The following is a 24,109-nucleotide window of genomic DNA, read 5'->3' on the forward strand; positions in this document are numbered from 1 at the left end:
CAAGGCTCAAAAGACCAACCCACCTCCTTAGAAAACAATAATGGAAAAAAACTAAGGGTAATGCTGCTCAACGCCAGAAGTCTAAATCTCAAGATGCAGGCACTTGATGCACTCCTCAGCATGGAGAACATCGACGTCTGTGCAGTAACTGAAACCTGGTTCAAGTCTCCTGAGAGCACCCCAGTGCTACCAGGCTATACCTCGTGTCATGCTTTTCGGCCCCAAAACCCAGGCCGAACCACAAAGGAGGGAGTGTCCATATTCATCAAGGACACCCACACCTCCAGGTTAGTAGCAACACATGAAGCATCAGAGACCATACAGGTGCAACTAACCATAGGCAAAACTGCTATACAACTGGTAGCATGTTACAGACCACCCTCCAAATCTCAAGAACTCCACTCAGCCTTCCTGAAGACATTGGAGGATATGAATGTATCACAAAATACCATCATACTGGGAGACTTCAACTACCCAAACATAGATTGGGTACATTATTCTAGCCCTAATACCCTAGCCCAAAGGTTCCTGGAATTCATAAATTCAAATGCACTGGAACAATTAGTCACCTCTCCCACTAGGGGAGATAATATACTAGACCTGATCATCACAAATATGGGGACAGAATGCTCTACACCGGAAGTATACCCCTCACTAGTGAGATCTGACCACAAACTAATCACCCTGGATATACATATCCCACCTCCACCCCCAGCACAAAAGACCACAGTGAAAAACTTCTCAAAAGCAGACTTCACTCTTCTTAAGACTGAGATGGTATCCTTTAAGCCCACTGTGCCAGTGGATACCACATCCCACGATGCCGAATCCTTCACAAATGCTTTCTATGGACATCTCCAAGAATGCATGGATCATGCAATCCCAAACAAATCCAAGTCCTTCTCCACCAAAGGTAACCGTCCTGTCTGGTGGACCTCAGCCATAAACAAATTGTATAACAAAAGAAGGAAGCTACTGCACGTCAGAGCAAAATCCCATGAAGGGAAGACATCTCTGATCAACATTAGCAGAAAACTACGTTTTCTCATAAAAACATCCAAGGCCAACTTTGAGAGAAAAATCGCTAAGGACACTAAAGATAACCACAAAGCCTTCTTCAGCTATGTTAGAAACCTGGGCGGAAACCCTCAGATATCAGAGTTGGTTCACAACAACAAAAAATACACTGAACACACAGATATTGCCAACATTCTGGCTGACAGGTTCAGTGCAAATTTCTCCCCTCCTTCACCCCCAAAAGAAGAAATACTTATCCCAGCTGAATGTAATCTCCTGTCATCTCAGATGTCCAAGTGAGAACCACCTAAACAAAGCAAAAACACAGCATCAATGGGACCTGACGGTATCCCGGGTTGCGTGTTACGTGAACTCCAAGAGGAGCTAAACCCACACATAAAAATGCTATTTAACCTTAGCCTTACTTCAGGATATGTACTTGAACACTGGCGTACAGCAACAGTGGTCCCACTCCACAAGGGGGGGTGCCTCTACAGACCCTGGAAACTACCGCCCCATAAGCTTAACCAGCCTGGTCTGCAAAGCTATGGAAAGAATCATTATGGAACTCATAAACAGAGACATAGGGGACCTACAGACACTTGACCCCACCCATTTTGGCTTTGTAAAGGGCAGATCCTGCCTTTTAAACCTGGTTGACTTTTTCGAAACAGTCACTAGAGCCATTGACGAGGGCGAAGCAGTCCATACAGCATACCTGGACTTGGCTAAGGCCTTCGACACAATACCCCACTCAGGCATCATAGATAAGCTCAACAGCTTAAATGTAAACCCTTATGTCACTAGAGCCATTGACGAGGGCGAAGCAGTCCATACAGCATACCTGGACTTGGCTAAGGCCTTCGACACAATACCCCACTCAGGCATCATAGATAAGCTCAACAGCTTAAATGTAAACCCTTATGTCACTAGATGGGTTGCAAACTGGCTAAAGGACAGAACCCATAAAGTTAAAATTGCTGGAGCAATGTCAGACTCAAAGCCAGTCACAAGTGGTGTCCCACAGGGATCTGTCCTGGGACCCCTCTTGTTCGGCATTTATTTCTCAGATGTTAAAGCAAACACAGGAGGGCTGTGGCTGACAAAGTTTGCAGATGACTGCAAACTAGGCGCCATAGTCGATACACCAGCAGACACACACATCCTACAAAAAGGCCTCACAGAAACGGACAACTGGTGCCGGAGTCATGGCCTTAAACTAAATGCCAAAAAATGTATAGTCATCCCCTTTGGGAAAAACAAAGTACCCACAAATTATCACATAGACAGCAACCCACTGAGTACTGAAAAAGTAATCGGAGACCTAGGGACCCAAGTCGACAGCGGCCTCTCATTTGATACCCACGTTGCCAAAGTGGTTAGAAAAACATTCTACCTTGCACACCTCATCATGAAGGGATTCACATCCAGATCCACGGATGTCATTGTACCCCTATATTCCTCCCTCATCAGACCCATGATTGAGTACGGTGCCCCATTTGGTATGTACCTCACCCAGCATTTGCAACAGCTGGAGAGACCACAAAATTACCTCACCAAGAGGATCAAGGGTCTCCAACATATGTCTTATTCTGCCAGACTAAAGAAACTTCAGCTCTATTCAGTAGCATACCGCCTGCTCAGAGGTGATCTCTGCCTGACGTACAAGGCCATGTCCAATCAGGATCTGATGGACATGCTCCACCTCAAAAAATCCAAGTCCATCAGGACCACGAGAGCTAAAGACTTAAACCTTGGCACAAGTATGAATAGGACATGCTGGAGGGATAGATTCATAACCCAGAGGCTTCCCATGCTTTGGAACAAGATCCCAGTTCGTATTAGGCAGAGCCCCTCACTGACTCTCTTCAAGAGAAATCTTGATGAGTGGATGGGAGATCGTAAGTTTACCCCAGGGGTCACATCTGTGTCACTGCTAGACAGGGGCACAGTAAACTAATTATATTATATAAGGGTACCTTCATTGTGTCACTACTAGACACAGTATTCTAAATTTATTCTGTACATTTCTGTACCATTTCATGGGGTGGCAAATGCCACATCACTATGGCTAGGCTTACAAATGCCCCAGGGCAGATAGCCTAGTACTATACTATGAAACTATGAAACTATACTATAAATCCAATGTAACTACTGTCTGTAGATTTTAACTGTGGAGCTTTTCTCCCCGGGCCTCAGCTGAAAATGGACCTACGTCCAGTCGGACACTCCCGGTCAACAAATATAAATAAATAAAATAAGTAAATAACCTGCTTATTGTGTGCTCGAGACATGGATGCCAAGAAATTTGCTCCTGAGGTGAATCTTGGCATCCATGTCGAGAACACATAATAAAGTGTTATGATTGTAGACCGATTATACTTAGTAGTGCCTGCTCTGTGTACTACTAGTTACATAAAAAAGTGCAAAGTATTTTACCGGCTTCCAAATCTATATAAAGAACTTGGTGAATGATGTAAGAGAGACAGTGTAACTGTTATGTTTACACTCAAGTTCCCTGCCTCTTATCTGTCCAGATTTTCACAGAATGTTAATATTTTTGCCTCATATATTTAATCTGATCCTAATAAAATTTGTTGTTTTCTGACAAATCACTGGGGATTAAAGTCACTAAGTGATGACATACATTTGAATTTTAGACTTCCTCTCTGTCAGAAAATGCAGGCAAACAAATCCTGTTATTCTAGCGGCTTTCAGTGTTTATAAGAGAAAGTCAGGGACCTGTTACTGGTACAGACAACAGGGAGAAACAAATTGTCACTGTCCTTTGACAAATACTGGCACATTTGAGTACCTAGAGTGAGACCCAACCTTAGCAAGTTAAGCAGGGGTTGCTTAACATTTGTTAAGACTGGGTCTCATGTTATAGTAGCGCATAACTGATTTGTCTTTTTCCGGATATCAAAGTGTAATCACCATGCTCTGTGCACTACAGACTACTTGTGTTCAGTGTTTCCTAGACTTTAATACCAGTGCAATGGGGTAAATGGTATAACTGTCCAATGTAGGCCATAACATCCTTGTCGTTATCAACCTAGTCTCTGCCTGTATCTCACCCCGCATCTCTTCGTCCCTGGTTAAATCTAACTACAAATTGGCCGTCTTCTCTGGCAGGCCTAGTTGTAATTCCCCATCAACAAATGAGACCACCATTAGGGACGTCAGGGGCTTCAGCTTGTAAAACACATATGGAAAATTCCTAACAATCACTTGTAAGTAGAGCCAGCTGAGAGGGCTGCCGGATTCACCTCCGACTTTTACTAGCATCTAAACAGCTGCATAGAAATGTCATTACTCACTTGTTCTAAATGTAAAGGTAAATTCAGGAATGAACCTCTGTGGTGGAACTCCCTTTTATAAATACCTTGTATAATAAAAGAAGGAAAAGACTGACAAATTGCAAAAAATTTCCAGACCCCTGCCTCAGGGTCACAGTGAAATATGCCAGCTAGGAACTTACAAGCATTATTCTAAAATGTAAAGCAGACTGTGAACTTAATGTTGCCACAAATACCAAAGGAAAAAGCAATGTTTTTTTCATCTGTGTCAGAAAAGTAAGGAGTAGTGTCCAGCAATGCACTGAATTCATCTGTAATATCATACTCTCCAATCCCAAGGATATAGCCAGTATATATTAGCCAACAAATGTAGTGCTAGCCTCACTCCACCTGCACACATTGTTGCCCCAGTATCCCTGAAAATTTAATTTCCCCTGAAATTACCCTGGACACCCTGTCACAGAAAAAAAATACTTCCATGGGACCAGGCAATACACCAGTTTTTATTCTGATCAGTGTCAAATATGGACTGCCTGAGCCTCAACTTAAACTGTTCAGTCTTAGCCTGTCTGCAGGCTTTGTTCCTGATTTCTGGAGAGCAGCCATTATAACCCTCCTATATAAGGGTGGCCCCTCAACAGACCCAGGTAATTATAGGCCTGTTAACTTCACCAGCCTTATATGCAAAGCCATGAAATGTATCATATAACTCATTTATGTAGACAAAGGCAACTTAACTGAACTAGACCCTAACAAGTCTGGTTTTGTGAAAGCAGGTCCTAGTAAGCTTATTTGAAAGTTGCACAAGCTGTGGATAGTGGTCATTTTATACACACTACTTATTTTGACCTGGCCAGGACTTTTGGTACTATTCCCCACTCTTGAATTATTTAAAAATTAGACAAATTAATGTAAACCCAAGTAACCAGGAAAAACAAAATCCAGACCAATAAACACAATAAGTCCAAAGGCTTGGAGAAAAACGGACCAGTTCAAAAGTAGCTCACTAAAGACTTTATTCGGAAAATAAAATAAAAATATCATCAAGCGCTTTCGCCTGGGTGAATACCAGGCTTTTTCAAGATAACCAAATTGAGAAATTACAAGTTTAAATACTTCACTTAATAAAATCATGTGACAAATACACTAACAAATTAATTAATTAAATATGCTAATAAATACAGCCTAAATAAAAACAAATCTTGAATAAACAATGAAACAAATTATAGGTGATATTCCAAATAAAATGCATTTGAAATGTGTTTAAAGGACATGAAAATAACCAATTTTAAAAATGTCCCATATTAAAAAATGTCATTAATGAAATTTAAAGGTTAATACAAAACTTTTTAAAAGCTTTCTGTAACTTCCAAGAACATTTTGTGAACATTTTATAAAAGTACAACTGCCTCTGTGCAGTTTAAACTCTAAAAACATAAAATCATAGCTTAGCCCTTCTTAATTTCAAAACACTGGTAATGCTAATACCATCATTCAAACCAGGGGACTTGGTTGCATTCAGTTTAAGCTGCCACAACAATTCTTTGTGCATATTTAATTAATTAATTTATTAGTGTATTTGTCACATGATTTTATTAAGTGAAGCATTTAAACTTGTAATTTCTCAATTTGGTTATCTTGAAAAAGTCTGGTATTCACCCAGGCGAAAGTGCTTGATGATATTTTTATTTTTATTTTCCGAATAAAGTCTTTAGTGAGCTACTTTTGAACTGGTTCGCTTTTCTCCAAGCCTTTGAAATTAATGTAAACCCCTACATAGGTTCATACACTGTCTACTTTGTTTGTTTACATAAAGGTGTATATAGTTAAGCAGCTTATGGCCCTTGTGTTCACTTGTCTTGTATAATTCCTTTGGTCCTATTTTCTTAAACATAATAACCTTGAGCTAAACAGTAACACTGCTGTATATGTGGACTCTGCCGAATGTAACGCAGTTGTAAGACTTTAAGTACTTTGCCCAGTGTGTGTTTAGTTACAGCTGTTATAGTAATAATCTCTACCTGACTATGAGTGAATTGAAATTTACCCATGGTGCATTTTACCTGTGAGGCCAAAGATGAAGCGGGTATATTTCGCTAGGAGTGGTTATGTTCTTCACCACAGCTGGACACTGATTATTAGTATCATACACCTGAGTCATATGAAAAAGTATTTCTTACCTTTTGCCATGTATGCTGTTGTAAAATGGGCTTCTTTCTTTTGTCTGATTAGACATCTCTGCAGAATCCAGAAAGTAGAGATGTGTTTTCTGTGTAGTGACCGCTTGCAACTTCTTTATGTATGCAGTGATGGAATGAATTTGTGATTTATGCCACTGATAAACATCTTAGTTTGAAGACTTTTTTATTCGGAACTTAAAAGTTTTTTTTATTACATTTACATTCACAAATATTAATTGTTTGTTTATTTATTTAGCCTTTTTAACCAAGTAGGTACACTGATCCAAGTACTCTTTCCAGTGGCAACCAGAGCCAAGAAGGCTGTGACATTATACAGTATCAACAGATATGTGCAGCATTTTAATGTAAGCAGCAGCTTTAATTGCTTTTACTTGTTTGCTGAATGGATTATTTTTCCAGTAATTGTAGTGTATCTGTGAGAAAAAGACATCATTTAGGCAATCAAGTATCCCTTTTTTAGGTCTGTTTTCCAAAACAATATATAATATGTACTGTATCATAACAATATATAATATGCACTATATGATAATATGTAATATATACTATATGATAACAATATATAATATATACTATATGATTATAAGAAGAAGCTATGCATTAAGGCTGTACATTTGAAACACCTGTAGCTGTTTTCAAGAAAATATGGTGTTTTGTATTATTTTGTAGTGGATTAGAAAGTAATAGATATTTATAATGTTAATACTTGAGGAAAGCTATATAGTTGCATATGATTTCTATCACTCGGTCCATCTCCAGACAATCACATCTCCATCCTTTGCCACTAAACAAACAAAAACACAAGTTCATAAAACTATAAGAGGTCAACAGGATGTAGAAATGCTGAGTTGTGGTAAACAAATCTAAACAAAATTTAAAACCATTTATAAATAATCCATGTTTTTAATTCTCTAATCTGGATCTGCATGGTACAGAAAGATACACACACACACACACACACACACACACACACACACACACACACACACACACACACACACACACCAGGATGTATTTTGCAGGGGTATGCCTCCCTTGCAGCCTTCTGGTGTGAGGGATAACTTGAAAATACACTAACTCTGTGTTTGCACAATCACAGAAATAGTTCATAGGTTCATAGGTGTTTACTAGGTTAACGACCACAAGTGCCTTTTTAAGCCCAGCTATGCATCCTGAATCTCCAACAAGTTCTGACACCCTTGATATGAGAGATGAACCATTTACAGGTTACCTGTTGGCATTAGAGGCATAGGTGCCAAACCAGGGATGAATTTCCAGTTTCCCATTCAATTGTCCAAGTTGCACCTGAATTGGGTTAGGGAGGAACTCTGCTTCACATGGATGGGGAAGCCTGTTCCATAGATGGGGGTAGTCTCTGGGATACATACCCTTCTCTCCAGCAGGTCCGGTTTATATCACCGGTAAGGTTTAAGTCTTTAGAACAGGTAATTCTGGTGCTGTTTGTTTTGTGGATATGTGAGAGGTCCATCAGAGTGGAGTTTGACAATGCCCTGTATGCCAAACATAGATCTCCCTCAAAAGCCTGTAGGAAACAGAATACAAGGATAGGGCCTTGAGGCGGTCAGCATAGGACATATTACTTATGCCCTGTATTCTTTTAGTGAGGAACCTCTGTGACGTTCCAGTTGTTGGATATGCGTGGTTGAGTACATACCAGAGGGGGCATTGTACTCAATGATAGGTCTGATAAATGCTGAATACAGTAGAACAATGACTTCCTTGGACTTAGATGCCATACCTTTGTTTATAAGTTGCACGACATAGAATGATTTCCTCACCACTGTAGACACGTGATGATCAAAGGCTAGATTGCTATCTATGTGTTTCCCTAAGTCCCTAACTGCTGGGTCAACTCTAAGTGGTGTGTTGTCAATATGATAGTTACCAGGGATGGATGACTTCCCAGAGGATATTGTTATGCATTTCTTGGCATTTAGTTTTAGTCCATGACTCTGACACCAGTTGTTTGTCTGTGTCAAAGCTTCCTGTAGAACATTTGTGTCAGTGTGAGATTCAATAACAGCTCTTAATTTGCAATCATCAGCAAATTTAGTCGGCCAGAGACCACTGACATTGGCCTTGACTTTTGAGAAGTAAATGCCAAAAAGGAGCGGTCCAAGGACTGATCCCCGAGGGACTCCACTTGTGACTGGCCTCTTTGTATAGGTGGACTCCCCAATTCCATCTTCCTGGGTCCTGTCTGTGAGGCAGTTGGCTATCCACGGGGTGACATATGGGTTTATACCTAACCTCTTGAAGTTGTCATCAGTGCTGGAGTGGGGTATTGTGTCAGATGCCTTGGCCAGGTAAGTTAGGCAGTTTGAACAATTTTGCCCTCATCCATTTATTTGGTGACCTTCTCAAAGAAGTCCACCAGGTTGAGTAGACATGATCTGCACTTGACGAAACCAGACTGGGTTGGGTCCAGTGTCTGGAGGTTTACTGTATCTCTGTTGATCATCTCGATGATAATTCTTTCCATTTCTTTACATATAAGATTAGTGAGCCTTATGGGTCTGTAGTTTCCAGGGTCTGTAGATGGCCCACCTTTGTGCAGAGGGATGACTGTTGCCTTTCTCCATTCGTGAGGCATGAAGCCTGTTTGGAGGCCCTGATAGGTCATGTTTCATGCTATTTAGAAAGCATCCTGGGATATTGTCTGGGCCCATTGATGCAGAGTTCTTGGTCTTAGAGCGAGCATTAAAGACCTGTTCCCTAGTGATAGTAGGGGGAGTTATATTTGATGATATTTCCTGAGGGAAAGTTGAGGGGGCGAGAGGAGTAAAGTTAGAGCTGAATTTATCAGCCAGGAGGTTTGCTGTATCTTCTGGCTCAGTATAGGTGGCTCGAGTTACAATGAGCTCTGCACACATCTGTGTATTGCCTTTGAGGTTGCAGACATAGCTAAAGAATGCTTTGTGGTTGTCCTTGGCCTGAGAGGCCAAACTTACCTCAAATTTGGCTTTGGCAGACTTTATTTGTCCTCTGAGTTGTTTATTTAGTTTGAGAGTGTTTTTATCCTGCTGGGTGCTGCACCTCCTAATTTTTGCCATAATTGTCTTCCTCTTGTTATACATTCAGTTGATTTTGTGATTCCACCAGGGTGGCTTGTTTTTTTGAGATAGTTCTGTACTTCTTCCTAGTGGGTACAGCTGCCTCTATGCAGCTATTAACATGCTTGTACAGGGTTTCTGTGAACAGTTCCGCATATGCAGAAGTGTTCTCAAGGTTTACAGCGGCTTGACATTTTGCCAGGTTCTCACTTAATAGCAGGAGGTTAGCCTTAGAATAGTTTCTGAATATTCCCAGTTTAGCTGGGGGTCCAGGTTTTAATTTTACTTCAAAGGAGTCCATTTTGTGGTCTGACCTTACCAGGGAAGGCATTACACTAGGGGGTGTGCAGCACTCTCCCATATTAGTGAGGACCAGATCCAGTGTGGTTGCACCCCTGGTTGACTATCTGGTCCAGGGAGTTTGTGTTTACAAAATCCAGGAATCTCTGTGCATGTACGTTTGATGTCGTATAGGATTCCCAATTAATAGCAGGGATAATTAAAGTCACCCATGAATATGGTATTGGGTTGGATGGATAGGGTTTGTAGTAATTTCAAATACATGGTATGGTTTTCTTGGGTCATAGAGGGGGACCTATAGCTTTCAAGGAAGCGGTATTGGATTTTTACCTATGGTGATTTGAACATGGAGCAGCTCACGTGCATTGATCTGTTTGACCAGCCTTGAAGTATATTTATTTTTGATGTAAATAGAGACATCTCTACCCTTAGTCCCTGCCTGTGCTGTCCGCAGCTTTAAACCATGTCTCAGAGACTGCACAGACATCAGCAGTCTCTAGGGTAAAGATGGCTTCCAGGGAGTTGACTTTTTTGTTTAGGCTCCTAGCATTGAGTAGTAATACCTATAGATTTTCTTGGTTTTAATTTGCTATGTTGGAAGTACTTTCAGTTTGGCATTGCCTAAAAAAGGCAGTATGGGGGAAGACAATGTTTTAGCTAATATTCAAAAGTCTAGAGGGGAGAAGTGCAGACCATCCCTGGCAAAGCAGCGTGGTCTGTTGACTATCTCCTTCTATGCTGAGAAATGTTGCACCCCTTAGAATGGCACCAGAAACTAAGCCAGTTATTAAAGTAAGTCATCTTTTGTTCATATTGTGGCATCATCCTTGGAGAAGGTAAAATGTTGCTCAGTGCTAGGCTCTTGCCAGGCTGAGACACATATTCCGAGACACATTGTGATTCACTGCACTACAGCGTAGTCCACAGTTGCTTGGGATGAAATGGATGTCACTACAATTGATCTAGTGCAGCTGGATCTAATGATCTGAAAATCAGCCAACTCAAATGCTTGAATTTAAAAAAAAAAAACAAACAATTTAACTGTCTAGGTTACAGTGGCATTATTTCAAACTCACCAGAATTCACTTATATTATTTTCAGACGGGGATGCCAGATTTGATACGAGACAGGCAGGGACCAAAAAAAAAAGTCCTTCACACTAAGAGAAGACCAAAAAAAAAAAGGTCTTTAACACAATAGCGATTTTTGATTGGCCCGTATGCCGATATACAAGCCAATCAAAAAAATCATACAGTGGATCCTCTTCTGTTCAATGCAGAAGGTCTCGCAATTCCGCATTAAACAGAAGTAGCTCCCTTTTGCGATTATTTGATTGGCTCGTATATCGGCATACGGGCCAGTCAAAAAAAAACAAAGCGGAGGCTGTTTTGCCGGGATTTTAACTGACAGTGCGGGACTGGGGATAGGGCTGCTGATCCCGGGATAGTCTTGCTCAAATAGGGACATCTGGCAACCCTGTTTTCAGATGACCTGCCTGCACTGCAGCATGACCCTTTGTGCTCACATCTTTCAAAAAAGAATGTGTTAAATTAAGATCTTATAGGCCATGTACTGCACAGGCTGGGAAACTCCAGGGATTTTTCGATTCATTTTTCAGTTTCAGTCTTGTACACCTCAGGAGGAGGAAAGCTGCTCTCCACTGTGTTACTTAACAGCTGATCTAAAGTAGTTAACTTCATTTTATCTGCATCCTGTGGGTATTCGGATCCATATCAGATCCGAGCTGGCAACTTTACAAGCATCTGCTCCAAGCAACAAGCTCCTCCACCTTACCCATAACCCATCACCATCTCCTACCTTCCCTCAGATCTCGTTTGCCGCTTCGTGCATCAGAATCGTGATCTCTGTAGCTCTGAGCCTTAGGGTTTTTGTAAGTGCTTTTGGGATACTTTTTCTTGTGTGAGTGAGAAAGTTTCTCGTTAGTTCCCTTTCCTCCCCCTAAACGCTTATTTGTTGGTTAAAAAAAAAGTTTTAGTTTGTGAGGTAGTTATTGTGTAGGCCCTTCCCTATAGATGTGCATGGTCATAGTGTGTTGGGTTTTGGTAGGTGTGGCTGTGTGTGCAAAAATGTTGGATCAGCCAAAACCTACTTTCACAAAATGCACAGTGTGTGGCCATAAGCTTTCACCGGCGGATGGTCACTCTGTGTGTGCTGTTTGCCTGGGCGTAGCCCATTTATCTGTCCAGTGCAGTGTGTGTGCTGGATTCAGTCCGAGGGCCCTGAAGGATAGGAAGGCCAAACTGGTGGCTAAAAGCCTGCTCCCTGCTTCCACGTTGGACTCTTCAGCCTCGGCTTCTGCAACTCCCCCCCCCCCATCAGGCTGGGACTCATCCTCCCGCTAGACTTGCTGAAGGGGATACCAAAGCAAGAGACAAGAGAAAACATACAGACAGAAGAGACAGAGAGAAGAAAGGGGATAGGCCCCGTAAACTGGTCTCCAGATTGGGAGTCTTTCCCTAGCCCACCTTCCAAGGTATCGAGACCTGTGTCTCCTCGGCTCCACTCCCCCAGATTCTCTCTGGAGCCGACGCAGCCTTCATGGCCAAGGCCTTCCTCCAGATCCTCCCACCAATCAGCCAGAACCGAGTCGGTCACTTCCTCGCGCTCAACTCGAAGTCTCTCTGAACTGGATATGGATAGGATGATGAGATTTATTCGGACCCAAATCCAGATGGGAGTCTTACCAGACCCCTCTCCCTCTGGAGGGAGGACCTCCATGCCCTTCTTTCATCCAATTTCTCCTTCCTGATCCAGCCTGCGGTTTCGGGGTTTATGGATCCAAGGATCTTTGGAGCTGGTGATTCGGCACCAATGGTTCCTCCAACCTCTACTCCGGCGATTACCTTGAGTTCCGCGGATCCGCCCAGTTTGGATCCGAGCAACATTCGGGGCTGAGGACGGGGGTCGGACCTGAAGGGATGGAGGTGTCTTTGGCTCTGATTTTCTCGGATCCGAGCCGTTCCTTTGGAGCTCAGGCTATCCTAGCCTCGGCCCCACTCCTCATGGCGAACCCGGGGAGAGCTTCCTCCTTGTTGGGTGCTAAGGAAGTGCACTCTCCATCGGCGTTCGATGTGGGGGAGAGGGTTCTCTTCCAAGGATCGAGACCCCAACCTATTTCCTTGGATTCCGTCCAGACTCCCTTGGATGCGGTTACAACTCCCTTCAGCTTGTCTCAGGGACAACCCGTGCTAGAGGAGCCCCAGGCGGTTCCCCTGGAGGAACCCCCCATGGCTCACGAGCCCTCTTCAGAGAGTCCCACTGAAGAAGGTCCTCGTAAGCACATGTGCAAAAGGAGGCACCTGAACTTCCCTGAGTCCTTGACAGAAGCCACTGATTTAGATGAAGGAGGAGGTTCTCCAGGTCACCTCCCGAGGATGTCTCCTTTGAAGACATTATGGAGATCCTCCGCCAGAGGGGAGGTTGGTCAGCCCCAAAACCTTCTACGGATGAATCAGTGTTTCTGGAGGCTTTTGGCATGGGCCCATCTACGTCCTGGGTATTCCCACCAGCGGATCCCTTGGTGGATCTTATCACCACGCGGGCATGGAAGGAGCCTGATACCATAGAGCCGATACTTAAATGCCCTGACAAGATTCTTTCTCCACCCTCGGCCAGACAGGCATGGTTTAAGGGATCCCCTGTGGACACTATGGAGGTTGCAGCAGTCACCAAGAGGGAACTGACTCAGGAAAGTTCCTTGGTCTACCCTCCGGACAAGGAGTCCAGGACGGTGGATCGATTTGGGAAGCGAGTATATTCTTCAGTGACGTTTTCCATCCAAGCGCTGAAGTATTTAACACACGTTGTACGACTGCGAGACCTAGTCATGGAGTTAGCTGAGTCACCCTCAGAGTCTTTGTTGCAGGAGGACAAGCGTCTGTTCCCCTCGAAAATGACGACTCTGAAGTCAGTATCAAACACTTCCATGCGCCTCTTTCCCATGCTATGGAAGGAGCAGCTAGTGTGGCTGGGACCGGCTTACCTATGAGTCGACACGCTTGGCTCAGATTGTATCAGTTTGCCAACCCCTTCAAGGCATCTTTTACGAATGCTCCCTTCGATGGTTCTTCTCTTTTTGGGAAGACCGTACATGACACCCTTGTCCAGAGTGAAAAAGATGGGAAGACCTCGTCTGCCGTTGGAATCCGTTTCTCTAGTCCTCAAAGATCCTTTTCCAGGAATCAGAGAGGGCAAAAGAAGATGTGGTTCTGGAAATCATAGTTTTCCCGGGACTCTCAAGACAACTAGTCCCCTAGAGGCAGAGGGGACATGACAGATGCCGTCCCAGAGGCAGAGGGGGTCTGAGGAACTTTGGGTCTAGGGAGCCCTGAGGGGTTGCCCGACTGTCCTACTCTGGAGGCAGTCGGGGGAAGATTATCATTGCACCGATTGGCATGGGAGTCCATAACTGCAGATCATTGGGTGCTTCAAATAATATCCCGTTACACCATCCCGTTTGTTGCCCCTCTGATCCAACCAAAGCGCCTCACAGATGTTCCACCCGCTCAAAGGGAGACGGCAGTGCTAGAGGTTTCCAAGCTGCTTCACAAACAAGCCATCGAACCGGTCCCCCCCGATCAGTCCGGGTCAGGGGTTTGCTCCAGGTCTTTTTAGTGCCAAAAAAGACAGGGGACCTCAGACCCATTTTGGACCTGTCAACCTTAAACCTGGCTGTCGCCAAACAGAAATTCCGGATGGTCACCCTGCAGTCCATTCTTCCTTATTTTCTAGAATGCGACTGGATGTGCTCGATAGACCTCCAGGACGCTTACTACCATATCAAGGTTTACAGAAGCTTCAGGAGATTCCTTCGCTTCTGGCTGGGAGCCAGTCATTTCCAGTTCAGAGCCCTACCCTTCGGTCTCACCACAGCCCCCAGGGTGTTTACCAAGGTAATGGCAGTTGTAGCGGCTCACCTGAGGCTTCAGAGGATTCGGGGATTCCCTTACGTAGATGACTGGCTCCTCGTTGCCTCCACCAAGCGTCTTCTTTGCCAAGCCAGAGACTCCTTCCTTCATCTTGCAGACCTGCTAGGGATTACTATCAATGTTTCCAAGTCCCTCTTGGACCCAGTACAGATCTTGGACTTTATCGGGGCATGGCTGGACACCCTTCGACTGAAAGTCTTTCTAACTCCAGACAAGGTCCAGAGTCTACGGGCTCATGTATCAATAATTCTTGGCCCGAGGTTACCGAAGGCGGGCGATGTTCTCAGAGCCATGGGCTCTATGGCTGCAGCAATCTCTCTCCTCCCCGTGCGCGTCTTCACGTGCGTGTTCTTCAGTGGACTCTAGCCATACAGTGGTCTTAGCTAGATCTCCCCATGGAATATCCAGTTCAAATCAGCAAAGCCTGCAGGGCGGCAATCCTCTGGTGGCTCCAATCCCCGGAGATCTCAACGGGACACCCATTTGTTTCACCCACAGCCCAAGCCACAATGACCACAGATGCCTTCCACCTTGGGTGGGAGGGGCATTATTTGGGGAGCACGGCCCAAGGCACGTGGTCCCAGATTGAGATCAGATTGCACGTCAGTGTTCTGGAGATGAGAGCAGTGCTTTTAGCGTTGCAAGCCCTCCACACTGTTCTTCCTCCAGGGACTATTGCAGTTCAGTCAGACAACATGTCTGTTGTCTGGTACATCAACAAACAGGGAGGAACCAGATCTTACCCTCTGTGTCGCAAGGCAATGAGAGCGTCGGAGTGGGCGACCTCCACCAGTCGGTTTCTGATTGCAACGCACATCCCAGGATGCTCCAACATTTTAGCGGACAGATTGAGTTGGGCTATTCTAATGCCATATGAGTGGTCTCTGAAACAGTCGATAGCAGAGGAGATATTCCTTGCGTGGGGACAGCCTTGCTGCAGTCTCTTCACATCTCCTTCCAACGCGAAGTGCAATGAGTTCTTTGCTCTGATTCCCTCACCAGGGGATCCCCCCAGAGATGCTCTAGTCCATCTCCCATTACCACTCATTCCAAAGTTTCTTCAGACAAAGTGATCCTCGTTGTCCCATTCTGGCCTTTTCCTCTGGTCTCATGTTCTAGCTCCTCCTTGGATTCTGGATCCCTGCCTGGATCTCATTTCTCATCCCTCGGGCACCTGTCCGCCAAACCTGGACAGGCTCAAGCTGACAGCTTGGTTGCTCCAGTTCCCTTGATTGCCAGGACGCCCGGTCTTTCATCTTCAGTGAAAACTATTCTGGTGGCATCTCATAAGGCTTCCACTAGGAAGATTTACCGCAGTAAATGGAAACGATTCTCTATTTGGTCTTCTCAGAGAAACTTGGATCCTTTTACAGTCCTTGTCTCTGCAGTGTTGCATTTCTTAGCCAGCATTTTTCAGCAAGGGGCTAGTTCCTCCATTGTGAAAGTACAACTGGCAGCTATTTTGAATTTCCACATTGGCGAAAATATGAATGCCCTGGCCTCTTCTAGACTGTGTAAGGCTTTTCTTAAAGGCACCTTTCTTTTGCGTCCTCCAATTAAGGACTCTGTTCCTCCTTAGGACCTTACCTTTGTTCTCCAGGCTTTAGTTGCTCCCCCCTCTGAACCTGCAGCATCAGTAGATTTGAAGTTCTTATCATGGAAGACAGCCTTCCTAGTGGCCATTACGTTGGCTAGAAAGGTTTCTGAGCTTCAGGCTTTGTCTGACATGCCCCCTTATTTGATCTTCCATAAGGACAGGGTTTCTCTCCGTACAAACCCTTCTTTCTTACCAAAAGTGGCTTCTGAATCAAACATTAATCAAACAATTAACCTGCCTGTTTTCTTTCCAAATTTTCAGAACAAGGGTGAATATAAACTGCATTTGCTAGATGTTCATAGACAACTTTGTTTTTATTTACACAGAACAAAGCCCTTCTGTAAGTCTGACCAGTTATTTGTGTCTTTTTCTAAGTCCTTTTTAGGTAAAGCCATCTCCAAGGTTTCCTTAGCTAGCTGAATTACACTATGTATTTTGCAAATTTACAAAGACAAAGGTTTGTCTCCACCTGGTCCTGTTAAAGCTCATTCTACCAGATCTATGGCGACTTCTGCTGCCTTTTGGTCTAGGGTCTCATTGGATGACATTTATGCAGCAGCATCAACTTGGGCAAAGTCACATACCTTCATTTCTCATTATAAGTTGGATTTGATCTCCAGAGGGAGAGAATCCTTCGGCTCTGTGGTGCTCAGGAATATCCTTCCATGAGGGCCTCCCAGGAGTTTGAGTAGCTGGGGACTCTGTCCCACAGGTTGCAGATAAAATGAAGTTAACTACTTCAGGTAAAGGAGTTATGTACTCACCATAACGTTCCATCTGAGTAGTTATACTTCATTTTTCTGAACCCTTCACACCCTCCTTCCCCCCAAACCTTCTCATGAGTTTTTCATGTATGGTTTATGCTAAGTTGAGTTGCTGATAGGTTTGAGTTGTGGCAAACTCGATCTGAGGGAAGATGGGAGATGGTGATGGGTTATGGGTAAGGGGGAGGACCTTGGAGATCGGAGCAGATGCTTGTAAAGTTGCCGGCTCGGATCCGATATAGATCCGAATACCCACAGGTTGCAGAAAAATGAAGTATAACTACTCAGATGGAACGTTATGGTGAGTACATAACTTCTTTTTTTTTTTCTTAAGCAGATCAGCTTCCTTTTTTTTGGGAGTTGCAGTTTTACTTTTCTTTCATTTCAGGACTTGTTCATCATAACTATGCAAAAGTGTCGGTCATCTGTCAATTGCAATTCTGTATTGTTCCAAGATAGAACTGTGGTCTGTGATTTTTTATTTATTTATATTTGTTTACGGGGATAGTGCACTGATCAGTGTCGACCAATTTCAGGCTCAGCCCAGGTGAAATACAAAATATTTCACAAACAAAAAAAACAGAAATGTAAGCAAAAACAGATTAGTTTGGACTAGGCACATAGAAAAACTGCACATCTACCTTCTAATGAATAAACCGAGTATAGTGTACAATATATACATAAGTTTCTAAAGTGGATCAACCTTCATTTAATCTGAAAGTGGAGAGACTTGGAACAGAGATAGGAATATTGTGTTTGTTGGTATGTCTTCTGCTGAAGCAGGAGTATTTGGCTTGAATGAAGGAATGGTTTTTGAGTTGCAGTCTGAATTTGGAGTAATTATTGACTTCGTTTAGGTCGATTGAGAGAGCTTGCCAAAAAGTAGGTGCCTGTGAGGAGATTGCATGTGCAGTGCTACAGAGTTTATTTCAAGGGGTACCTACAGGTAGTGAGGAACTCACCGTTACCCACTCCGTTAAGAAGTGGTGAGGGTATGAGAATGAGAAGGAGTGGTCCCTGGCCTATCCAGAGTGTGAGAGATTTGCCATTCCTGGCAGAAGCCTTGCAATGGCCTATTTTTTATCTCAGAGTTGTTGTGGCTTTTGAGTAATGTCTTAGGTTGTATGAGGAGGATTTTTCATGAAGTTTAGCTGCAAGAGGAGGAAATATCTTGAACTGGAGTTGTTTGTAGAGTTGGGATCCTTATAGTAGTTTAGATCTTTGTTTTATTGGTAGCCATTTTTCTTTTTCTTGCGTGATACAGTGGTGACCACACAGAGATGAGTTTGTAATGAATTGGTAGATGATGTTGGAGATTGTCTAGCATGTGGTGGCATTTTTCTTGGACGCAAGAAAATGGGAAGTCCCTATTCAAACTAAGAAAGGAGAACTCTGCTGTTGGTTGCTCTGGCTGGTAGGGTTAGGAAAAGGAATGCCTTTTTGGCACAGAAGAGGAGGGAGTTTAATTTTGCTATCATTCTAAGCAGAAATGGAAGTTTAAAGACTCATTAAGCCATGATTCTAGGTATTTAAATGTGGAGGCTGTTTCTGTGGAATGGTTGTGTATGTCAAAGAGTGAATTTTCTGTAGAGGTGAGAACTAGTTTATGGTTTGAACCATTAAGGTTAGACAGGAGTTGGAATTGAATGTTGGTGTAAGAGTGACCTGACTGGTAAATGGCCATGTTGTCAACATATTAAGATAAGTAAGAGATGGGGAGGTCACAAGGATGTTTGTTCATGAACAGGGATAAGAAGAGGAGTGCAAGAATGGATCCTTGTGGCACACCTTTGGTAACAGGTGCAGATTCTGATTGGGATGATGCTATTTTAACTCTGAAGTGTCTGTCAGTGAGGAAATTTTTTAACCAAGGACTTGTGTCTGGATGTATACTAATTTCAGTTAGTTTGTTTTGGAAAATATAGTAGTCAGTGAGGATAAATGCCTTTGTCAGGGCTGTAAATAGGACACCTGTAAGGAGACCAATATCATTGTTTTGCAGAAAGTCATCACTTGGGGACCAAAGTGCTGTCATAGTACTTTGCCCAGGCCAGAGTCCATGTTGTTTGGAGGAGAGCAGGTGGTACTGCTGGATATGGTTATAGCTAGCTAGACAGACAGAGAGGGAGTTTAGTGTAGACCTTTTCTAGAAGTTTGCCCAGAGTTGGAAGAATGGATACTGGATTGAATTGAAAGGGCTGGTTTGGTTTGGGAGGGGTTTAATTAAAGCAGTTTTCCATATCTGTGGCATGATGTTTTGTGTGTGACATAGATTATATATGTGGGTGAGGGGAAGACATAGATGCCCTCTGCACTGATATATGAAACAGGGGTTTATGTTGTCAGATCCAGGAGTGGTGTCAGTAGAAATATTTTCAAGTAGAAAAGAGACTTAATTGGGATGTATGTTTTTGAAGTTAAAGAGGGTTATTAATTGAAAATTCATGATCTGCAGGGGTGTTTATTAATGGGAGATTGCTAAGTTATATAAGGTAATCTGGAGAAAGTTTTGTTGTTTCACATTGAATGGTGTTTGTTAAGAGGGTGTCATGAGGTAGTTTTCTTCTTGTAACAAGATTAACTTCTTCTGGAAGTGTTTAAGTGGAATGCAAGAAAGTAATTTGTTTTCGTGTTTAGTGATTTCCTTTGTACATTCAGATGGACTTCTTGGCTATATTACTTAAGGCTATAAAGGAGGTGTGGTTGTCACTTTTAGGGTTTTGTTTCCATTTTTGCCTTGCTTGATCCCTTAAATTGAGAAGATGTTTGAGTACTGTAGATAAGTAGGAAGAATTTGTCTAATGGTTGGAGTAGAGAGGTGGTTAGGTTTAAAGGTGCTGTATTAGGGCCATCTAAGGAGAGTTCCAGTTTGAGTTTGTCACTATTAGCACTAGACTAGTTTGCAAAGGATTAATATTGGTGATTTTTTTTTTATAAATGCTTTCCTTATTGTTAAATGGATCTGGTGGAAATGTCACAAACTAATTGGATGAAAGTGTTTATCCTAATAATGATCTGGTCTGCTTGAACTTTCAAATGGAAAAGTGAATCAACTGCACATTTTGGTGAGTTTGTTACATTAGCCACCGTCGTATGTCAAAATGAAACAATTGGTATAACTGTATGATCGAATGGTAAAAAGAATAGATCTGAAATATTGAGTTAAGCTAAAAGAAAATGAAGTCAGGGAAAGCAGCAGGATCAGATGAGGTCACAGCAGATATGATAAAGATGCTGGGTGAGATGGGGGACAAATGGCCCCTGAGGAAACTCATAGCAGTGTGTAGAGAAAGGAGTATCCCAGATGACTGAGAATAAGCATACTCATGCCAGTATACCAGAACAGATGGGCCATCCACAACTGTGGGCAGTACAGAGGCATCAAACTCCTATCACATTGCATGAAATTCTGGAGAGGGTGATTGATAAACAGATACGCAGAGTAGTAGAATGTAAGATGGGAGATAATCAGTTTGGATTCGGATCAGTATGCAGCACAACTGACCCAATGTTTGCAGTGAGACAGATAGCTGAGAAGAAGTTAGAGATGAGGAAAGAGTCCAACTGGGCATTCCTAGACTTGGAGAAAGCATATGACAAGGTCCCAAGAAAGCTGATCTGGGCAGTACTGCTGTGGTTCGGCCTCACAGAGGGGTTCCTAGTGGGTGTACACCAGGGTTCAGCTCTGAGCCTACTGCTGTTCAGACTGGTGATGGACTACATTAGCAAACAGGTTGTAGGGGACAGATCAATAAAGTTATGACGAAGTGGCATTACAGGCAGACTCTGAGCAAGAACTTCAGCAAATGATAGGGGAAAGGAATGCACAACTGAAGGCACATGGGTTGAAACTAAGCACAGATAGGACAGTGGTAATGGCAGCAAATGGGAGAAATCAGAAGAAGCTGAGAATTGAGATTGAAGGGAAGATGGTGGAACAGGTAAACAGCTTCAAGTATATGGGAGGGATGGTTGAGGAGAAGGGAAGTCTGAATGAAGAGGTCAGAGCTAGAATCAGAGGGGCTGCAGCCAGCTGGCATAGACTCTGAGGTGAAGTCTATGGCAGCAGAATTCCAAAGACATTAAAATGTAAGGTGTACAAGACAATGGTGTGACCAGTACTACTGTATGGTACAGAAACCTGGGCAGTAAAGGCAGAGCAGATGAGGAAGTTGGAGGTGATGGAAGTGAAGTGCCTGAGAAGGGTGGTAGGATGCACACTGTGATACAGACAAAGAAATGAGGGCATAAGAGCAGAAGCCAAAGTAGCTTGACTTGCAGAAAAGATCAAAGAGAACAGATTACGGTGGCTCAGACACATGTGCAGAAAAGCAGAAGACAATCTGGTGAAGAAGATTTGGGTCAGACAAGAAGAAGGTAAGAGGGAAAGAAGGATGTCCAGCAAAGAGTGGATGGATTGTTTGAAAGAAGATCTCAGACGGTCATGAATGAGTGTTGAAGAAGGCAGGAGTGTGGCATTGAATCGAGAGAGATGGCGACAGTTAACACAATACCCCAACCCCATGTAGAAAATGGGAAAAAGGTGGCTGATGATGATGATGATGGTGATGATGACTGAGTTAAGCTAAAGTCATTATTATAACAATATAACTGAACAAGTAATGATCAGCTTGAATGATATTAGAAAACTTGTGTTACATATCTAGTGCGTCTTGCTTGATTGAGACTGCTCATTCATTCTCTGAGGAAGGGGCATATTCCCCAACCCTAGGGATTTTGTTGATCTTGCATACTTGTCAACCATCTGCTTTGTCTTTCAAAAACAGATAGCGACCTAAACCACATTTGACAAAAACGAGTACAACCATATGAATATGTGTGTATATGTGTGTATGTATGTATGTATGTATGTTTATATATATATATATATATATATATATATATATATATATATATATGTATTATATATATGTATATAAAATCCGTGTGTGTGTGTGTGTGTGTGTGTGTATATATATATATATATATATATATATTTATAGAGAGAGAGAGAGAGAGAGAGAGTTATAGAGAGGGTGAGAGAGATAAATTACGACTTTCATTATGTAAAGTAATGGAGGTGCAAGAATCAGAACTCTAGAAACTTAAGTTAATACAGTGACCGTCTAGGCAACAAGCTTCCACAGAGGGATGCCTTATTTTTCTTCCAGTGATCAGTGATGTTATAATCTTGGCTGTTTTATATTCTCATTTTCATTTTGTCACTTCAGTTATTTTTCCAGCACCTGCATTTAGCCAATGTTTTATTCTCAGAATTACCATGGAAACCTTTTGATAAAGTAAAGACAAGAAAATGGCTACTTGTCAGAATAAAAAAAACATAATGTCTGAAGTTTTAAGGAAGCAGAATGGATGGGTGGTGATTTTATTAAAAAAAAAAAAGTGCTGTAAAGTGGTAATCGGAGGCTGGGCTAGTAACTGCTGAACATTCACTGGGCATTCAGATGCACATTATGGTCATGCATACTAAAGCTAAACAATACAAGAGCATAAAAATCTGCAGATAGCATTGTTGAGCTTACCCAGTAACTGTGATACATTGGCATCAGTGATGCAAATTACAGCCCTTTGTGTTCTGTATTCAGCAGAATTAACATTAGTGCCGTTGCTTTTGCAGAGCTGTGTGTACATTCCATTGAACTTCACTTAGGGTTTATAAGGATTACACGTCAGAGTTCAGGGTAATATCCTCAAGTACAGATTGGGCAAGGCAGTGTGAAAACAAGTCACTGGAGTTCACTCACTTCTGTCACTAGGCCTCAAATGCAGGACAGATATTGCAGATGCATTGCCAAGAGACTTCTGTCTTTTCTGAGGAATACCTTTGCTCTCATATTATTTAGTATATTTGCAGAAGATGCTGTGCTCGCCTTTGTATTCTTTGACTCTGTGTGTTTTCTTTGATATGATTTCTTAATGCATTCTAAAAGACAAAACTGTTAAGAAGTCAGTGAATTACACTGTAATTTTCCAGATTGTTTTTAATTGCAGCAGCTGCAAAAGGCATTTGAAATAAAACTTTATTTCTATGGAAAGGAAGTACAAGTTGTCTGTAGAAGCAAAATTGCAGCTTTCCTATTTAGAACACCTGTCTACCTCATGCTGCAAAAAACACAAACTCTCAATCTACTTTTTAGTACTACCAGAATCTGGCATTACAAAAAGATGACATGTCCTTGTAATATAAGCTTCTGTATATAATTCCTTATAAAATGTCACTGAATATTATGTATGTGTATATATATCTACACACACACACACACACACACACACACACACACACACACACACACACACACACACACACACACACTCTCTGTTGTAAACAAGCATACACACACACACACACACACACACACACACACACTCTGTTGTAAACAAGCATACCTTTATATTAATTGTTTTTCAAACTTTCATGGGTCAGAGAAAAACTGTTGGAAGGACTCTAGGTGATCTGCATTGATAATTTGTTTGGAAGAGATTTTCAGTGATATTTGCACTGCATACTAAAATACATTGTGTTTCTGAACTGTGTTTATCAAGACAAGTCCTCCAAAAAGAATAAAGAGAAAGCAGTGAAACGCAATCAAGCAAGGACATTACAGAAAATCGATTAACTTTGTAGAGAAAAGAACACCTCATGGTTACTGTCAGTGGCATAATATTGCATTGCTTTTCACTGCCTAAGGAAGTATTGGGATGTTTAACTCTCCAAGTCTTTACTTAGATTTATTCTGTTGTTTAGCAGACCTTACATAAAACTCCTTTCATGGACCAATTATGCCACAGCTCTCTTTAAATATTGATGGTTCAGTCTTGTTTTAGCTTAGTAGATTTAGTGCTTCTGAGCAGAGTCTTCTGATTAAAGTTGATTTCCCATAGTAGAGCAG

At 42.5% G+C, this 24,109-nt stretch overlaps 1 protein-coding gene across 7 annotated transcripts in view; it reads left to right on the top strand.

Moving 5' to 3' along the window:
* Nucleotides 1–24,109, top strand: part of LOC122812252 (TLC domain-containing protein 4-like) — a 1,080,923-nt gene that overhangs the window by 789,990 nt on the left and 266,824 nt on the right. The window contains exon 2 of one of the 7 annotated variants that reach the window (XM_044084642.1): nt 6,753–6,861. The exons of the other annotated variants lie outside the window; for them this stretch is intronic. Within the exon in view, the coding sequence (XP_043940577.1) occupies nt 6,845–6,861 (17 nt within the window). The 5' untranslated portion in view covers nt 6,753–6,844. The remainder of the gene's footprint in view (nt 1–6,752; nt 6,862–24,109) is intronic. 7 annotated transcript variants of the gene reach the window in all.

Source organism: Protopterus annectens, chromosome 9.part0, assembly GCF_019279795.1.
Source record: "Protopterus annectens isolate FY-2018-M chromosome 9.part0, PAN1.0, whole genome shotgun sequence".
NCBI lineage: Eukaryota > Metazoa > Chordata > Ceratodontiformes > Protopteridae > Protopterus > Protopterus annectens.